General features: G+C 36.6%; 2 protein-coding genes and 1 long non-coding RNA gene across 11 annotated transcripts in view; 2 read left to right on the top strand and 1 right to left on the bottom strand.

Annotated features, from left to right (window-relative positions):
* LOC125260280 (E3 ubiquitin/ISG15 ligase TRIM25-like) overlaps nucleotides 1–19,002 on the bottom strand; it is a 673,153-nt gene that overhangs the window by 37,752 nt on the left and 616,399 nt on the right. The gene's annotated exons all lie outside the window — the stretch shown is intronic.
* On the top strand, nucleotides 810–7,525 carry LOC125260328 (ras-related C3 botulinum toxin substrate 1-like). Of its 8 annotated transcripts, none has more exons than XR_007183001.1 (5): nucleotides 810–948; nucleotides 1,903–1,987; nucleotides 5,336–5,396; nucleotides 6,027–6,082; nucleotides 6,181–6,310. XR_007183001.1 is itself a non-coding variant. In XM_048178653.1 (5 exons), exon 5 carries the CDS (start codon nucleotides 6,093–6,095, stop codon nucleotides 6,669–6,671), a length of 579 nt encoding a protein of 192 aa, XP_048034610.1. In that variant the 5' UTR covers nucleotides 810–948; nucleotides 1,903–1,987; nucleotides 5,336–5,396; nucleotides 5,518–5,776; nucleotides 6,027–6,092; the 3' UTR covers nucleotides 6,672–7,525. The 8 variants fall into 8 exon arrangements, 7 of the variants coding, with proteins under 7 accessions (XP_048034610.1, XP_048034615.1, XP_048034608.1 ...); XM_048178653.1 differs by adding an exon at nucleotides 5,518–5,776 and having other exon boundaries at nucleotides 6,027–7,525; XM_048178658.1 differs by lacking the exon at nucleotides 6,181–6,310 and adding an exon at nucleotides 6,350–7,525.
* Nucleotides 15,128–15,564, top strand: LOC125260350. The gene is made up of 3 exons (XR_007183018.1): nucleotides 15,128–15,156; nucleotides 15,239–15,298; nucleotides 15,397–15,564. It is a non-coding gene; the product is annotated as an uncharacterized LOC125260350 (long non-coding RNA).

A 19,002-nucleotide genomic window follows, 5' to 3' on the forward strand; every position in this document is an offset into this window, starting at 1 on the left:
TCTTGCGCAGCTGTTAATTATTAGACACCACTCTATCCTGCCCAGTGTCCCCGATGTTGCAACAGCTCTCAAGTTGTTTTAACTTTGCCTGTAATGGTTGCAACTGCTGAAAGGTCATTCGAAATTGAAAGTGATCAAGACATTTCTCCGGAGCACAATGTCACAAGAAAGACAATGTCACAGTTTAGCTCTTGTGAGTATTGAGAATGTCCGTGCTCGTAACATCGACATTAAAGCTGCAGGACTTTGCGCATCAAAGGATTCGGTAGAGTGTTTGCTTTTTTGTGTTGGTAGTCAGTTGATATAAATAATAAACAAGTTAATCCTCAAAAGTTGGTATATTAAGATAAAGTTAGTTTTTCTCAAAATACAGCATATAGCTGATATATAGAATAGAGCATAGATAGGCCTATAACTGATAGAGTTGTTCCTATAAAGTATGTTTTTCTCCTAGTTCTTTTACTATTCATTTTTACTGTGAGGCATGAATTTTTCTTGCATAATTTAATTTCTATAATTAGCGATGCTTATAGGCCAGTGTTTAAACTGAGATGTGTTGGCCATTACTTTATTGAGCTTACTTTTGTTAAATAAAATATGTAGCTACCTCGGGGGCTATAACGGATGTTTGTGAATTGAAGACTCCTCCTGTTTCTAAAATAACTAAAATCGGAGCAGCGGCACTTTTGCCTTCACGTTCGTAAATTAGCTTAAATATTTATTCCTCCCGGGATTTTAGTCTGCGATATCAAAATAACTGTAGATGATTTCATTCTAGTTCCCTCCTCCTCATACGTTTCATACGGCAGCTACATACAAGAAGATAGTGTCATGTGACTATGTTCTTCTTCCGGTGATCGCATTTGAGGAAGTCGCCTTGATACAACTGTGCAGAATATTTGCTGCTCCGCATAATGTCGTTATCAAGCGCCACAAAATAGACAAAAGGTAGCGTTCTGTCTTTATTTTAATATTGTTTTTGATCATAATAATTATACCGACAATAATTTGACTTTATCTATGTAGGGAAGTGTCTTTCTTTACCACAGATTATCCTACTGTTTTACTTTCGATTTGTGCAGCTAGTCTTTACATCTGAAAATATAGACTAAGCTACGCCACATTAAAGTCATTATATGTTGTGTAGGCGAATTTATATTGTCAGTAACTTTGTCTGATATGACTGAGGATCACAGTATTGACAAATGAAGCCTGCTACAGCTTTGAAGATTTCCTCTGATTGTTTCGTTAGATTTGAAGCATCAGGAGTGTGGAAGCCATCTTGTGATTAAAACTCCGATGTTTTTGTTGTATCCATTAAGCACAAATAAAAGCCTGACAACGCTTAATGTCTTCAGTTTTCTGATAAGATAATTCACAGATTATAGTGTGGCAATAAATGAAGTGCTTAAAACTGCTTAAAAAGTGTTTAAAACTAAAGAACGCGACATAACCCGACTTCGTTCAAAGTTTCAGACGCAGATCTGCGCAGCTCAGCAAGACGAAACTAGAGGGAGAAATCACTGTATAATAAAGTGGATTGTTTATTGTTATTCTGCATTTCACTAATCCAAGTACACACAGAGACACGTACAAAGCAGTGGGCCGCCATTTTACCTCAACTAATAATCACAGCCAGATTCACCACACTTGTACGTCTTTTTTTTATATTTTATGCTTTAACCTTTATTTCACCGGGCGGGGAGAAGTGGAAGTTTCCTCTCAGTTATCAGCTATATTGTCTATAGGCTGATATAATTGTATTATTTGTTCGGTTTGATTTATTTAAAGTCTTGCATCATCACTGCATTTCTTGTAATACATAAACAAACAGATTGCACTGTACATGGCAGAATTTATTATTATTGTCGTTAATATTAATACTGTTTTGCCTGTTTCCAGTGATCGCAGTGGAGAGATTCGCCCATTACTGATCTGCTTTAAGTCTTAATCATGTCGTCCTCAAGCACCAAAACAGAGACACAAGGTAACTTTACGCCTTATGAATAATAGGATTTCAACAAAAATATTTTAGTTTTACTTTTGATTTGCATGTGCATTGTGAAGTGCTGTTTACCTGATCCGAAAATAAACGTTTATGGGCTTTCTTCATCATTTACTCTATTTTGTATTATTGTGCATTTAATTTTTAGCAAACTACAGGTGATCGCTGTAACGCAATTAAAAAACAAAGTTTGAAATTAAAAAAAACAAAAACAATGGCTGATTTGATAATGGCATAGGCTGACTACTGCTGCTATTACTACCATTTAAAGAAATGGAAGAAATAGTAAAGCTAGATTTTAGCGTTGTCAAACAACTTTAATAGGTATGTTCAATTCAGCAACTAAAATAAATATTTATTTATTTCACACCCTAGAGTGAAGAGGAATGAGCCTAATAGTAACCAAATAGTATCCATTCATCCCATAAACAGCCTTACATCAGTGTCAATGTAGAATTATTTAAAAGGATAGTTCACCCAAAAATGAAAATAATGTAATTTATTACTCACCCTCATTTCGTTTCACACCCGTAAGACCTTCATTCATCTTCAGAACACAAATTAAAATATTTTTGATGGAATCCGATGACTCCATGAGGCCTTCATAGCCAGCAATGACATTTCCTCTCTCAAGATCCATTAATGTACTAAAAACATATTTAAATCAGTTCATGTGAGTACAGTGGTTCAATATTAATATTATAAAGCCACGAGAATACTTTTGGTGCGCCAAAAAAACCTAAATAACTTATAAAGTTTCAAAACACTGCTTCAGGATGCTTCGGAGCGTTATGAATCTTTTGTGTCAAATCATGATTCGCGTGTCAAACCGCCAAAGTGCTGAAATCACGTGACTTTGGCAGATTCGATACGCTGATTCATTTATGCTCCGAAGCTTCCTGAAGCAGTGTTTTGAAATCGGCCATCACTAAATAAGTCGTTACTTTGTTTTTTTTTTGGCGCACCAAAAATATTCTCGTCGCTTTATAATATTAATATTGAACCACTGTACTCACATGAACTGATTTAAATATGTTTTTAGTACATTAATGGATCTTGAGAGAGGAAATGTCATTGCTCCCTATGGAGGCCTCACTGAGCCATCGGATTTCAACAAAAATTATCTTAATTTGTGTTCTGAAGATTAATGAAGGTCTTACAGGTGTGAAACGAAATGAGGGTGAGTAATAAATTACATTATTTTCATTTATGTGTGAACTAACCCTTTAATGAGTCTGACTCTCACTTGCTCGTGAATTAGCAGAACTTAAACGGGGACATTCAAAAGCTTAACAAGAAGAATGGTTCATGTGTCTTAATGCACCAAGAAAAAGACAAAATTATGTACATATCTTTTAAAGTATTCTGTGTGGAGATCTTTGTCAACGATGAATCTTTAAACCACTTTCTTAAATCCATATCTTTGCTGTACGAAACCGCCAAAATTTGATTTTGAGATTGCATGCATTGCGTAGCTATGCAAAGGAATTAGATGTAAACAATACTGCATGCTTAACTATATGATTTATATTTGCTGTATATATATCTATACATATGATACACACAAACTGCATATTGCAATTTTAATAAATAGAACTACTTCTAACACACACAAAAAAAAATATACACTACCATTCAAAAGTTTGGAAACATTACTACTTTTCATGTTTTCGAAAGAAGTCTCTTCTACTCATCAAGCCTGCATTTATTTGATTAAATACAGAAAAAAAAACAGTAATATTGTAAAATACTATTACAATTTAAAATAATGGTTTTCTATTATAATATATTGTAAAGTATAATTTATTCCTGTGATCAAAACTGAATTATCAGTATCATTTCTGAGTCTTCACTGTCACATGATCCTTCAGAAATTATTATATTATGATGATTTATTAATGTTGTGCTGCTTAATATTTTTTTTTTATTACGTGATATTTTGTTAGAAAATATTTCTATTTTGAATAAATGCTGTTCTTTTTAACCTTTTATTCATCAATGAATCCTGAAAAAGTATCTCAGTTTCCCAAAAAATATTAAGCAACACAACTGTTTTCAACATTGATAATAATTGAGTATCAAATCGGCATATCATATAGTCATTTAGCAGGTGCTTTTCTCCAAAGCAACTTACAAAAATAAGAACAGTAGAAGCAACAAAATCAACATGAGTACAACAGTGCTGTGTCAAGTCACAAATAGATGGAAAAAGAGTAGAAATCGAAGAAAAGAAAGATAAATAAAAAGTACTATTATTACTGGGTCAAGTGCTGACGAAAAATATATGTGTTTAGCATTTTTCTGAAAATGGCTAGAGATTCAGCTGCTCGGATAGAGTGTGGCAGGTCATTCCACCAGCCAGGAACAGACCCGGAGAAGGTCCGTGAGAGTGATTTTGTGCCCCTCTGGGATGGCACCACAAGCCGCCGTTCACTTGCAGAACGCAAGTTTCTGGAGAGTGCATTAGTCTGAAATAGTGAGTTAAGGTATGGCGGTGCAGCGCCAGCGGTCGTTCTGTAGGCAAACATCAGAGCCTTGAATTGGATGAGAGCAGCTACTGGCAGCCAGTGCAGACTGACGAAGAGAGGAGTGACATGCGCTCTCTTCGGCTCATTGAAGACCAGTCTTGCTGCAGCATTCTGGATCAGTTGTAGAGGCTTGACAGTGCATGCTGGAAGTCCAGCCAAAAGAGAATTACAATAGTCCAGTCTGGATAGAACAAGAGCTTGGACAAGAATTTGTGTGGAATGCTCCGATAGGAAGGGTCTAATCTTCCTGATGTTGTACAAGGCAAATCTGCAGGACCGGGCCGTTGTCACAACATGATCTGTGAAGCTTAAACAATCATCCATCAACACTCCAAGGTTTCTGGCTGTTCTGGAAGGAGTAATGGTTGACGACCCAAGTTGAATTGAAAGGTTGTGATGAAGTGTTGGGTTGGCACCAACCACAAGCAGTTTACACCACACATTCTGTCAGTGCAGGGGGGGGGAGTACGGTGGCCGAGTGAGCTCAACGCGCTGCAAATGAAGAAAACACATGCAAATAGAAAAAACACCAGCAAATAAAGAAAACATCTTCATCAGTTTGACACACATGTGCTGCAAAAGTCCACAACAAATAGAGAAACACACTACAAGTCCTGCTCAGAAGTGATATTCTCTGAAATTTGATTGCATTTTTATGCTGTTGTAATAAAGCATTTGGACTCATACTTGTGTCTTGTGCATGTTTTGTTTGCCACCAGGTGCAAGATTCCCAGAGTGGTGTTTAATTTGTCATTTTTTTTTTTTTTTTTTTTTTTCTTCAAATTGTTTGGTTACATTTCAGTGGGTTTCTTCAAGCATTTCCCTCACTATAACCCGTTATCATGTCTATGCAACATCTCCAGGTAATTACCAACAAAATTATATTATTTTAAATAATATTAATGTGTTTCAGTCTAAAGAAGTGTCTGTCTCAGATTTCTTTTCAGTTACTTATTACTTTTCTGCTCTCTGTATAACTTACAGAATACAGATTTGTTTTTCTGTCAAATTTGTAACAAACCCTTTAATGCTGCAGTTTTCCTGCTAAAATGAAACCGAAAGTACACAGATCTGCTTCTTACTTGAAAGGCACTGATTTAAAACACATCAGGGGCCACATCTGTCTGTGGTATGGAGAATAGATGAATGGATGGATGGATATCAGGAGTGTCTGTGTTCACACGAGTACAGGATGATAATGGGGTTGAGCAGTCATATCTGTGTTTGGCATATTTTAAAAAGAGTAATTATCTTTCCCGATTTACCCAAACTACATTTTTAAACAAATATTAAATGTAAATATTATTTAAAGAAGATTATAAACACTATTAAAAATATTTGTTGTAAATATATAATGTATGAGATCTGATTCACATCTGATTTTTTGGGTGGTGGCTGTTTGTTTAACCGGAATAACAGGAAATGTGTTGGAATGCAGCCAAACAACTAACTCAGAGCAAAAGGAAGTTCACATTTTCCTTTGGCTTTCACAGAAACTGCACCACTTATTGTGTGGAATAACGGGACACGGGACAGTACGCTGCAGTGAGTGAGTACAGATGCGGGACATAAAGTGCGTGGTTGTTGGGGATGGAATTGTGGGAAAAACATGTCTTCTCATCAGCTACATCAACAATGTCTTTCCAGAGGCGTTTATCCCCACTGTTTTTGAAAATCATTCTGTCAGTGTGACTGCTGATGGGAAGCCAGTAAAACTGGGACTGTGGGACACAGCAGGGGTGGAGGATTATGACAGGCTTCGACCAGTTTCCTACGTGAACACAGATGTGTTCTTGATCTGTTTCTCTCTTGATAGGCCATTCTCATTTGAGAACATCCTTCAAAAGTGGTATCCAGAGGTCAGACATTTTTGCCCCTGCACACCAATAATTCTTGTCGGGACTAAACTTGATTTGAGAGGCAACGAGGACACCATTGAAAGGCTGAAAAAGGAGAATGAAACCCCAATTACATATCATCAAGGCCTGGAAATGGCCACGGATATAGGAGCTGTGAAGTACCTGGAGTGCTCTGCCTTAACACAGCAGGGAATTAAAACAGTGTTTGATGAAGCCATCCGTGCAGTTCTGTACCAGCCGCCGGTGAAGAAAAGAGAGAAAAAGTGTTTCATCCTCTGAACCTGCTGGAAAATGTGTGTTTGCTGGGGAAGAAGAAACTTGACAGGTCATTCAGGAAATAAGACAAGACAAGTTTAAAAAAAAATCTCATACAAATTATTATTTCACCCAGCTAAAGCCCACTTTAAAAAGATTTAAGTCAGAGACAGACATGTGCTGCTCTTTTTGTGGTGCCCCAAAAGAAACTGCTCTTCAGATCATCTGGGGTTTGAATTTTCATCAACTGTTTTTTTCTGTTTTGTAAGGATGTTCTGTTTGGATTCTTTAGCATTGCAAAAAAGTCCAAAACATTGCACTCATCTATTATAAAAGAAGTCCACACAGCTCCAGGGGGTTAATAAGGGCCTTTTGAAGCGAAGCAGTGCATTTGTGTAAGAAAAATATCCATATTTAACACTTTATAAACTGTAATCTCTAGCTTCCACTAATTGTCATACGCGCGCTCACAGGAGAGTGGCGTCCCAGGCGCAGTGTGATCTCCGGTGAGAATAGGCTAGTCTCGCACGAACCAAGTTGTGTACAGCAAAGGAAATCCATGCGAAGAAGCGAATTGTTTAAATTATACTTTACATCAGGGGTTGGCAAGTAAGTTTGGCATTGGGCCAAAAAAAAATGTTGACTCACTAGATGGCGAGCCAGAACATAGTCAAAGGATAATTTAAGAAAGTAATTAATGAAAAATGCAACTAGAATTGGCTGTGACGGACTGTTCCAGTGTCTTTTGTAACTGGTAGTGAGCTGTTACTCTGTGTTAAATCCTGTAGTAGGACAGTCATTAACAAAAAGCCACATTTGTGTGGCGGCATCCGGGTATTACACTGGATAAATTAATAAAGCGGAGTAGTGACACGAAACCTGGCAAGTATCTTTATTCACCAACTTGCAACACAGACTGAAACACACATGTGGAAGATGTGGAATGGGGAAAAATAACTCCAAAAATAAAAGAGGACTTGAATAAGCCCATTAATGTAAATGTTTGAGTCATGATCTTAACAAACGTTTTATTTACTTTTTCCATTTTGTAAATAATAAATGTGAATCATTTTAATTTGCTTGGTACACAATAATAATTATTTTATGTAGCCTACTTTTACACTCTTATTCAATTATTCCTTGGCATCCTCACAAACTAAACTGCATTTTAATTGTTTGTGTGACACCCTAAAGTATGTACACATTTTGGGTATTGTGATTTTGGAAGAAACAGTTTATTTTCCATATACTATTTTTCATTTTTGCTTATATTTGATATGTCAAATGTAACAGGAAGCTGGAAAATGTAAAGTGTAAATCATTGTCTTTTGCTGAGTGAGATCAGGACTCTTATTTTGAAAATGAGCTGAGGACTCGTACAGAATAGCATTGTGCGCCGGCGCTCTCACAATAGAGTACCTCAGGGATGACGTGATTTTGTAGGCCAACCCGGAAGTTAGCGGCGCACGGGTTCCCGCGATCAAAGCCTATGCATTTTTCCCATAGACTTTTGGAAAATCGCAGAAAATAAGCTCTGTGTTTAACAAAGGGTTATGACACTTACACGTTTTGTCTATCAAGATAATCTTTACAAGTTAACACAACATTTATAGATTTTGAAGCCTAAATAAAGTGGTCAGATATAAAAGGCTAACAGTAGGCTATAAACGGACTACAGCACACCATGGTCGTGGATCAACGTCGTCACCACCAAGGGTCCTCAAACTTTATTTAGAAAACAACTTTATTTATAAACATGCTCGCTGATTATGATCTGTGCTGTTATGAATACTTATCCACTTTTTCATGAGAAATGCTGTCCAAATGTCCCGTTTTTAATGATGACGTCTAAAGTCCCCGCCAAAGGAAGTAGTCCCTTTTAGCAATTTGTTAGCAACCGCCGATTTTAAGACACAGTCAAAAAATCACAAGCAGGTTATAACTGGTGTGTTTTATGTCATAGATCAAAACGTGAACATATTTAGAGGCTTTGTTAACCACAGACCTTATTTCAGGCGATTTAGCAAAAACCCATTCAAAAAACCCATAGACTTTACGGCGATGGAACCGGAAGTCCTAAAATGCGGGTTTTGCCTACAAAAACACGTCATCCCTGAGGTACTCTATTGCTGGGGATTATTTGCGACACACACATTTGCTCCTATCTCCTCAATTTTTCCTGCTTTAACAGGTCAATAACAAAACAATATGCACACGAGTCATTTAATTCCTATGCGTATGTTTATGTTGCAAATATATTGTATATAAATATTCCAGTTTGTGAAGATGTAATGTAACATAATGGCAAATCTGATTACAAAATCAGTAACTTGTTAAATGTGTATAGTTTAACGTTACATACATTTCTACGGTTCTTAGGCCTTACATTTCCAGTCATGTGTGATGATCTTATATGCATAAGATAACTTTTGAATTGTCTCAGTAGATTTAAAGAAGTGAAAAGCTCAAATGTGTGATTTGTGTGTGTGTATGTGTGTGGAAAAAAGGTGGGAAATATAAATGTGAAATGTGCATTGTTTTGACAGAGGAAAAAAATGACGTTTGTGCATTAATAAGAAAAAAAAAGAAATATACTTTTAATAAAGCTTTATTGAACTACAATGTAAAGGAAGACGTTGAATAAACAATTGCTGGGGATTATGTGCGACACACACATTAGCTCCTGTCTCCTCAATATTTCACCAAAAAAGGTTAATCATGTCGAGAGATGTCAGTAAGAGATGCATGCTACAAGTGGTAGCTAATAGATAGTGTATTAAAAGCAAATTTTAGTTCATATTTCATACTGTCTCGAAATAGCACAGTTGAGTACACTTAGATAATCTTAAGAAGTACTAAAGATGATTTTTTAGTATATTAAATACAAAATTAGTGCGTGGAAATAGAGCACTTTAAGTATATTATAGAAGTGTACTTTTTTTCACCTGGGAAGAATGGTCAAAAATCCCCATAAAAACACTCCTAAACCTGTGGAAGAGTTGAAGCTGTTATAGCTGCAAAGGGTGGGCACCCTTTAAATCCATATTAAACCCTACAGATCAAGAATGATGTCATTAAAGTTCATGTGTGCGTAAAGGCAGGCATCCCAAAACTAAATATAGTGTAGATGAGATTCTCAGACCAGATTACAGATCACAATAAACCTCATTTATATATTTATTGATTGATTACTTTATTTCGAGTCATAGAAATAAAAGCATTGTACACAGAAAAATGAATACATTGTACAGTATTAAACATTATACCCACATTGGGTAAAGAAAAAAACAAACAAAAGAAATAACTGGAATAACAGTATCTGTAAATATATTTCAGAGATGTTCACAGTTTATCTATCATTATAGCTCGAAAAGGAGTGGGAAGATGACAAACTTATTTAACCTCACCCCCTATTCATCCTAATGAACAGTTACCAATATAAAGAACAATATATTTATATACAATATCTCACCATTGTCGTACATGTTTCTCTCTATGCTTATGATACTTGTTATATAAATATTACTGGTATAACTCATATTACCATCGTATATCATTATATATCAATATATTAGTTAAGAATTGTGAATAATACTTCCAATTATGTATAATATACTATAACTCACTATTTAAGCATGACAATTGTATTAAATAATTATGATGGTTTAGTGGTGTTGATGGTAATAATAATCAGTTAAATTGTGTGTGTTGTTCATTAACGGAGGTGTTCTTGTGAACCTGCTGTCAGAGAGAAAATTTGATTATTTATTTACTATACTTAAATTTGATTAAGAAGCCTAGGCCTACATTTATTCTTTATATTTTATAGATTAATTTAAAGCTTAAATAATAATAATAATAATAATGATGATGATAATAATAATAATTATTATTAGTAGTAGTAGTATTAGTATTATTATATGAAGAAGAAACAAGAGGAGGATAAAAATGATTGCTCGCGCGCGATAAAGCTCACCTCATCATCAACAACATCGTCATCGGATTTGAAAGTAACGGCTCCCCTCATCAAAGCCTGCCGCAGCATCCGCGGTTTGTTGGGCTATCCGTTATAAGGTTTGTAAACTTGAAATATAAACACGCAGTCTACTCACTATATGTGCAAACACATACACATTATCTTAATTTATTATACAATACTACGTTTTTACAGTGTTTACCTCTCAGTATGTCGTATGATCTAACTGCATCATACAGGTCAATCTGAATGATTTATCTAAACACAGCACATGTCTATTCATACAAAAGTCCAATGCACAAAAGTCCTGTCAAATACCTCAGATGATGAAGTAACAACAGATAATGTAACCTATCAAATCAGATTAGCAGGAGCGCTGAAATGACGTACACGCATTATACCTTCACCCAGACCGCTGGAGTCTGTCAGCGGACCAACGGCTGATTCTGTACAATCAGAAGATTAATGGAAAGCTTCAGGGACATATGAAATTAATTTATAAAAATGCATCAAAATGATCTGAATGTTTTATAGCAGTTGTCTATCACAGCACGTCTCAATTTTATGATGTTCACTTCAGTTGGTCATCATATCTGAAAACACATGAGATGATCCACACTGGAGAGAAGATGCACACGTGTGATCAGTGTGGAAAGAGTTTCTCTATTAAAAGTCACCTGAAGATACACATGAAGATCCATGCAGTGGAGCAACCACATCACCACAGTCTGAAATCATGGTAAGCAGATCATCTTGATGTGCTGAACAACAAAATGTCTTATGTACAAGTCATTTTGTTAGTTAATTGGGATCCATTAACTCCTGTTCACACCGACAAGAAAGTTCAGTCCGATTTCCACATGAGATCTGTGTGTTCAGAAAAATCGTGCTGTACATATCCTGAAAAGTGAGGCCAAATTATGCAGGGTTCCTACGGATCCTTAAAAAGTTTTAAATTAAAGCCTGAATTTCATTAAAAACAGGACAGGACACGTACAAACCAACTATCAAACTATCAAAAGCTTTTGATAAAGCAAGAAATATCAGTAGAGATGAGTTACTAGTACAAAAACGCAAACCACACGATTTTGACAATTCTGTTTATTTTGTTACACGGTTTAGTACAGAAGCGAACAGAATTAAGAAAATTATAAAAAATAATTGGGAAATTGTTATGAGTGATCCTCATCTCAGGAAAGTCATGCCTAAGTCTCCTTCCATTGCCTTTCAGAAAGCATCTACGATTAGAGATAAATTAGTGAGAAGTCATCTTCCCTCTAAGAAATCTAGTTCTTGGTTATGCCTGATGTGGCAATTGTAATCACTGTGACAATATGGTTAAGACTAACATGTTTGAAGATGTAACTTCAGGCTTTGATTTTAAAGTAAAATCATTTATTAATTGTAATACTTCATTTGTGGTGTATCGGTTGGAGTGTCCATTTGGTTGCTTTTATAGGAATGATTACTAGGAAATTAAAGATTAGATTAGCAGAACATAAGAATGCAATTCGAGTCTGTAACCCTTTATATCCTATGGCTCTTCATTATAAGGAATGGTAGCCCAGGAACATTGAAGATAATCGGCACAGAACATGATCCTAGGTCAATCAGAGGAGGAGATAGGGTTAACAAGCTTCTACAAAGAGATGTTTATTGATTTGTGATGTGACATTATTTAAATTGTGATATTTTTTCTTTTTCCTCTTTTGAAATATAAATTACAATGTTTATTGATTTGTGACATTAAAATTGTGATTATGACTTTTTTTCCTCAGTTATTTAAGTTATACTATGTATATTATTGATTATATTCACTGAATTGTGGAGTCTTTACTAATATATTGATTATACTGTGTTTGATATAATTTGATATGTAATCCTCAGTTTCCTCACTTCTGTTTGTCTTGTGTAGCTCAATCAGGTGAAACTCATTAGACTAATTAACTGCTGCTCAAAATCAACTCAAATGTGTTTGTTACTCACACCCTCGTGTCAAACTGCCAACGGCTGAAATCATGTGACTTTAGCGCTCCGATCAGCAGATTCGATACACTGATTCATTTATGCTCCGAATCTTCCTGAAGCAGTGTTTTGAAATCGGCCATCACTAAATAAGTCCTTATTTTGTTTTTTTGGCGCACCAAAAATATTCTCGTGGCTTTATAATATTAATATTGAACCACTGTACTCACATGAACTGATTTAAATATGTTTTTAGTACATTAATGGATCTTGAGAGAGGAAATGTCATTGCTGGCTATGCAGACCTCACTGACCATTGGATTTCAACTAAAATATCTTAATTTGTGTTCCGTAGATTAATGAAATGTCTTACGGGTGTGAAACGACATGAGGGTGAGTAATTAATGACAGAATTTTAATTTTTGGGTGAACTAACCCTTTAAGTGCAGTGAGGAATGCAAGGATCTGTCCACAGGGGAAACAAAACAGCCACTTTATGGACACATGGCTCTCACAGACGAGCTCTTCAGGGCAGGACTCAGCAGTTTACATCACTTACACCAAAAGAAACACAGCTTTCACATCCATGAGGGGAGGATTCTGGACAGAGAAAACTAACGAGATTCATGTGCCATTCATGTGAGGGTGGAGCGTCCCTCATTGAATAGAGGAGGGGTTTGAGACATCATGTGACTCACGTATATAACGCTGTCTTAGAAACGATGCCACGGCGCTGTGTGGACGGGTCAGTGTGCTCCACTGCGGGAGGAGAAGAGGCTCTACCATGAGCAGAGGAACACCATCTACTATGTGGTTAACCTAAGTCATGTGACTTCTATTTGTGTGCTGGTCATGTGACTGCAGCAGGTCCTTCACTTCCTGTGTTTTTACAACTGAGGATGGTGTTTGGATGAACACGTCGTTATGTAGTCCAGTGACTTTTAATAAAGAGTTTGTTTGAGCACTAATAATTTAATGATTTTCTTTCTATAATTTAACTGCATGAAGGAAAACTTTATCACACTGAAGAACAAGCTTCACAACCGCTGTCCTGTCAAAGCCTGATCTCTCTCATGTTAGTGGTTATGGTTATGGTTATGGTTATAGTTATGGTTATGGTTATGTTATGGTTATGGCACATCACCATCAGATGCTCTTGAGGGACATTCCTATTACAGTTTAAATGTGCTGTAAATTACATTTGAGCATTAATGAAAATACAAGCAACACTTCTCCATCATGCACTGGTACAGTGTCACTATATATGCATATATCAACTCTAGCAGGATTTCACACTTTAGTCAGACTAGAGGAAGTTCAGACACACAGGAGGAGCTGACAGTGTTTAGAGGAAGAACTGTAACTATATAACTATATAAAGAAGAGAAAGACTGAGAGAAACAGAAAATGGCTGATCAGTGTGATCTGTGTCTGCTGGGACTGATCATTCTCTCTTCACTTCTCACAGGTAAAGAAATCTGGATTTTCTCTAAAGACATTTAGTGGAATTAGTCTGGAAAGAGTTGATTTGAACATGCTCAGTTTATTCTTGCACACATTCACGTTGTGATCTCAGAGTTGTGTATTGATACATACAGATCATACTGTATTATTCCTGATACTGGACATAGAGTCACTCAAACATCTGATGATCAACAATTATCTTCAGATTCAGAGATTTCAACAGCTACATGATCAAGACAAACACTTTATTCTGGAGAGAGTGAGATGATTGTGTTCATGAGGAAAAAAGACTATGATTTGAATCTTCTGATTTATATGTTGGTATGTTTTACCTTCATTATGATCAGTTAGATGTACTTGTGTTTCAGGGTCCAGTGAAGTGGATGATGCTCATGTGTTCATCAGTTCTGGTGAAAATGTCCGTCTGTCCTGTAATAATGATCTTTCTGACTGTAAATCAACTACATGGCTCTACTATAACAGATATTCAGCAACGGTTGCACTGATTGAATTAGGGATAAAGAATAAAGACACAGAGAGACATGAGAGACTGAGTCTGGGGTCTGACTGCTCTCTGAACATCAAGAACGTCACAGAAGAAGATTATGGATCTTACACCTGCCAACAATATGTGAATGGAGGAAAACAAGGACCTGATGCACGTGTTTATCTGCATGTTCTTCATGGTGAGTTTATGATTATATGATCAATTTAAAAAGAGCAGATTCTCCCTTTAAACTCACATGATGATTGAAGAGTCTGTGATTTGTGTCTTGTGTTCAGTTTCATCATCATCATCATCATCATCATCCTCACAGACTGAGATCAGTCCAGGTCGCTCTGTGACTCTCTCCTGTCAGTTGTATTCTGGATTCTCCTGTGGTGATTGGGTTCGTTCTGAGGGACTTCAGCTGTCGTGGGTGAATCAGGCTGGTGTTGATCTGAAGACAGACTCCAGATATCAGATATTATTCTCATCAGATCACTGTATCATCACTCTGACTACAACACTCCTGAATGAAGATGACAACAGAGAGTGGAGATGTCAGCTTACTCGCAGAAATCAACTCCAGACCTCAGTCAGATACACTGTCAAGTATTCAGGTGAGAAACAACTATTACTACTGTAAAATATGATGTTAATGTCCTCCAGATGAACATCTGAACATTCATCTTCTGATTCCAGTCAGCAGCTCAAACTCTGAGAAGAAATCAAGCCAAACTACAGCAGCAGCTCCTACACAAGGTTCATGATCACATGATCACTGTCACACATCATCAGTCTCTCACTTCACTTATATGAGTCATGATGTGTTGAAGTGAACTAACAGACGTGATCCACAGGTCCAGCTGACACAGCATCAGAAACTGAAGTCAGTGTGACTGCTGGATCATTATTCAGAGGTACGACACGTTCATTTCTACTGACAGCTTTACACCATTAAACTATCAGTCAGTCTGTAAATGCTTCATCAATAACTGTTCATAGACTTCAGTCATGTCCAGTTTCTCTTCTTCTTCTTCTTCTTCCACACATGTTTCCTGCAGTGATTGTGATTATTGTTGAAATGGCAGTGTTTGCTGCTCCTACTGTGATTCTTCTTCAGATCATCTGTGCAAGAAGACCTGGTGAGTTTGAGCTTCACACAATCTGATGATTCACACTCATCTGATCTGGATCAATCACGGTAAAAACACATACGAGAGGTCAGTCCATGCTTTTATTTTGCAGGGAGGAAGGACTTTCAGCACCCAGAGGAAATAGAGATGCCTACAATATTACAATAAAATACTGCTGAGTTTGGAGACCATCTGAAACAAGGTTTAAAACAGCAGAAACTCATTGTTTGATTTTCTTCTTCTCAGAAAACAGAGAAAAACTCCCTGGAGAAATAGTGACACCATCAAGTTTAGATTCAAATATCTTTTACAAATAACAGGCCAGATTTATGTTCATTTATATGGTTTGATGGATATTTTCCTACAGTGTTGAATGTCATTTTCTTGTGCTTCATATATAAACTGCTTTAAATAAATCCAGTAATGGACAGACTGTTTGTAAAATCCTCTCTGTTCTGTGTGATGAAGATGATTTGCTGATTCTCATATCTTGTCTTTTCATTTCTGTTTTTAGCATCTTTGTTTATTTTGAATGATTTATACTAATTTTCTTCATTAAACCTCTGTAATTGTTTAATATGTCTCCTTTCCTGAGATGTTTGTCACAAATATGGTGATTCATGAGCTTGTAATGTGAGGATGAACAGCAGCAAAGATAAACTAATAGTGAAATGATTCATTCATGTTCATAATAATTCACATAACTTTATTCTGGTTAGTTCAGAAATCCACTTTGATAAACTGATGACTTTAACACACTTCACCTTCTGTCACAGTTGGGTTACAAGAGCACAGTTATTGGTTTAGACTTGATATGAACTAGATATGAACTAATCATTAACTAATGAAGAGCTATAACTTCTAAAACTGCTATAATTAATTTATTATTTTAGTTACAGAAGTTTTGGATGGATATGAACCATCTTAATATTGTAAGAAAGTCTTGAATAAATGAAAACATCACTGTAAAAAACATTTCATGTTCTCTGCTCCCTTTATAATGTGCTCTCTCTCCTCTTAATGGGAGAAATGAAGCTTTTTAAAGCTTTGAATCAACTGAACCAATTGCTTCACAAAATGATTCATTGTTTGGAAGTGTTTGAATCATCACACCCCTGCTGGTCAGAACAGTGTAAAGGCAACAAAAACTCAGACCAAACATGCATAAAAACACCTTTTACAAACCTATTGTAAATGTTTTTATTGAAAGTAAAATCTATCATTTGCAGTTAACTAATCATCTAATAAAATTTAAATATCAAATACTTGATTAAATATCAAGTATCTGTGTAATATTGTTTACTTTTGTCAATTTTGAGGGCTTGTTTGCACTGAAAAAAATGCTGTTCTTACTTTTTGTCTTGTTTCCAGTCCAAATATCTAAAAATTCTTAGATCAAGAAGCATTTTCTTGACAAGTAAAAATTATTTTCTTGTTTTAGGACAAAAACTCTAAGCAAGAACAACATTTGTTGCAGTGTGTTCAGTGGACAGCTCAGCTAAACAAGCCAGTAAGAGACTATTAACTACTATTATTCCTTTTCATTATACTAATGTCTCATTAAAACATCTACAAATGTATAAAACTGATCAGAGCCCAGAGAGATTTTGTTCTATGATTCATTCCCAGAGGATGATCTCAGTGAATCCTCATGATTAATGGGTGAACCATTGAAATTTCAAAACGTTTTTTTAACAGTTGTGATGTAACGAAGTCTTGTTTACTGAAATCATGTGACTTTGGCAGTTTGAAACACGCTCCGAACCCAGTCTCTGCACCATGGGCGGGCATTGAGGTGCCTGGCCCACCCTGGGATTCACTATGCCTGCCCTGGATGAGCCTGTCTCCCTTCACCAACTCCATGTCCCACCGACCACCAGTCCTTGCTCGTTTGCTCAGTTATTTTTTATCAATAGGCTACTGTTATCAAAAGTTATCGTTTTGTATATACATAACTCCTGAATAAAAATGTATTTGCTAATGGTATTGGCGTGAAATACAGGGCACGTGTGGGCCCCAGGTGGGGCTCCAGTGGGACAGCCTAACTCCTGGGCTGACTGTGGGCTGGTGCACACTTAGCAGAGTGGGCCCCTGTTGAGGCCATTTGTGGGCCTATACGGGCAATGTGTGGGTATACTGTGGATACACTGGGCAAAGTGTGGGCATACTGTGGAAAATGCACAGATGTGTGGGAACATACCTTTGGCTTTAACAAACAACACGATTAGTTTGGTTCTACTTTGCATTTGCCACAACACACGCAAAACAACTTAACTTGTTGAAAGAATGAATTAGAAGTCATATGTTTCAAATAACTTCATTTATTCACAGTCATGTCAAAATATACACTATATTGCCAGAAGTTTTGGGACGCCTGCCTTTACGTGCACATGAACTTTAATGACATCCCACTCTTAATCCGTAGGGTTTAATATTGAGCTGACCCACCCTTTATAGCTATCTGCTTGTTAAGCCGTGACGCAAGGAACGCCGTTTCCGGGTCCAAGCCTCGACTCCTTTCACTTGAAAATGCCATCGACGACCGTTTATGAGCGCTATTTATTCATATTAAACATCAATCATTTTAAAAAGCTAAACATTTTAAATACTTACAGTCGACACAACAGTCTCCGTGCTCACAGCGTCACAGATATTCATATTTTAACGATTTATAAAAGATGAATCATTGTCTGGCCATCTGGAATTTTGGTATGGAGATAAAGGTTATAATTATATATTTTTTGTAGTATTACACCACATCGTGTGTGTAGCCTATATTAGCACCATTTGTTTTTTTTTTATTGTGGTATGAGATAGAGCGTTTGGACCCAGAAGCGCTGCCGCGTGACGTCATACTTAACAACCGAACAGCAGCTTCAACTCTTCTGGGCTGGATTTCCCGATAACTTTGTCTCTCAGCGCGCTACGAAGACTCTAAAGGTAGACCTTAACTGAAGATGTACCGTTTCTAGGCGTGTTCCCCGAATTATACCTTAGGAGGTTGCTTAAGGTTTATCTTCTTAAGTGTGACGTTACCAGGTGCTGTTCATGGCGGCGGTGCTGAATTGGTTGATATCGATGGCTCGAGAATGCTTCACTGCATTATGTGAGAAATATGTGTTCTTTATAAAAAGAAGCACTTCAGAAGTAGAAATTGCATTTATCAGGACTCATGGGATGTTATAAAAGTAATTCAAATTGCAAACTGAATCTGTAATTTATCTATATTCTGGGGGCACGGAGCCCCATCAGCGTGAGTTTAAGGCGACCGTTATTTTAGAACAAAGTTTTAAATCCTTGGAGACGCGCCATGCAGCTGACAGACAGGTA

The sequence above is a fragment of the Megalobrama amblycephala genome, linkage group LG24, assembly GCF_018812025.1.
Source record: "Megalobrama amblycephala isolate DHTTF-2021 linkage group LG24, ASM1881202v1, whole genome shotgun sequence".
NCBI lineage: Eukaryota > Metazoa > Chordata > Actinopteri > Cypriniformes > Xenocyprididae > Megalobrama > Megalobrama amblycephala.

What these genes read in the sequence shown, in the direction of transcription:
- LOC125260328 (XM_048178653.1), top strand. Translation starts at nt 6,093, where the DNA reads ATGCGGGACATAAAGTGCGTGGTTGTTGGGGATGGAATTGTGGGAAAA.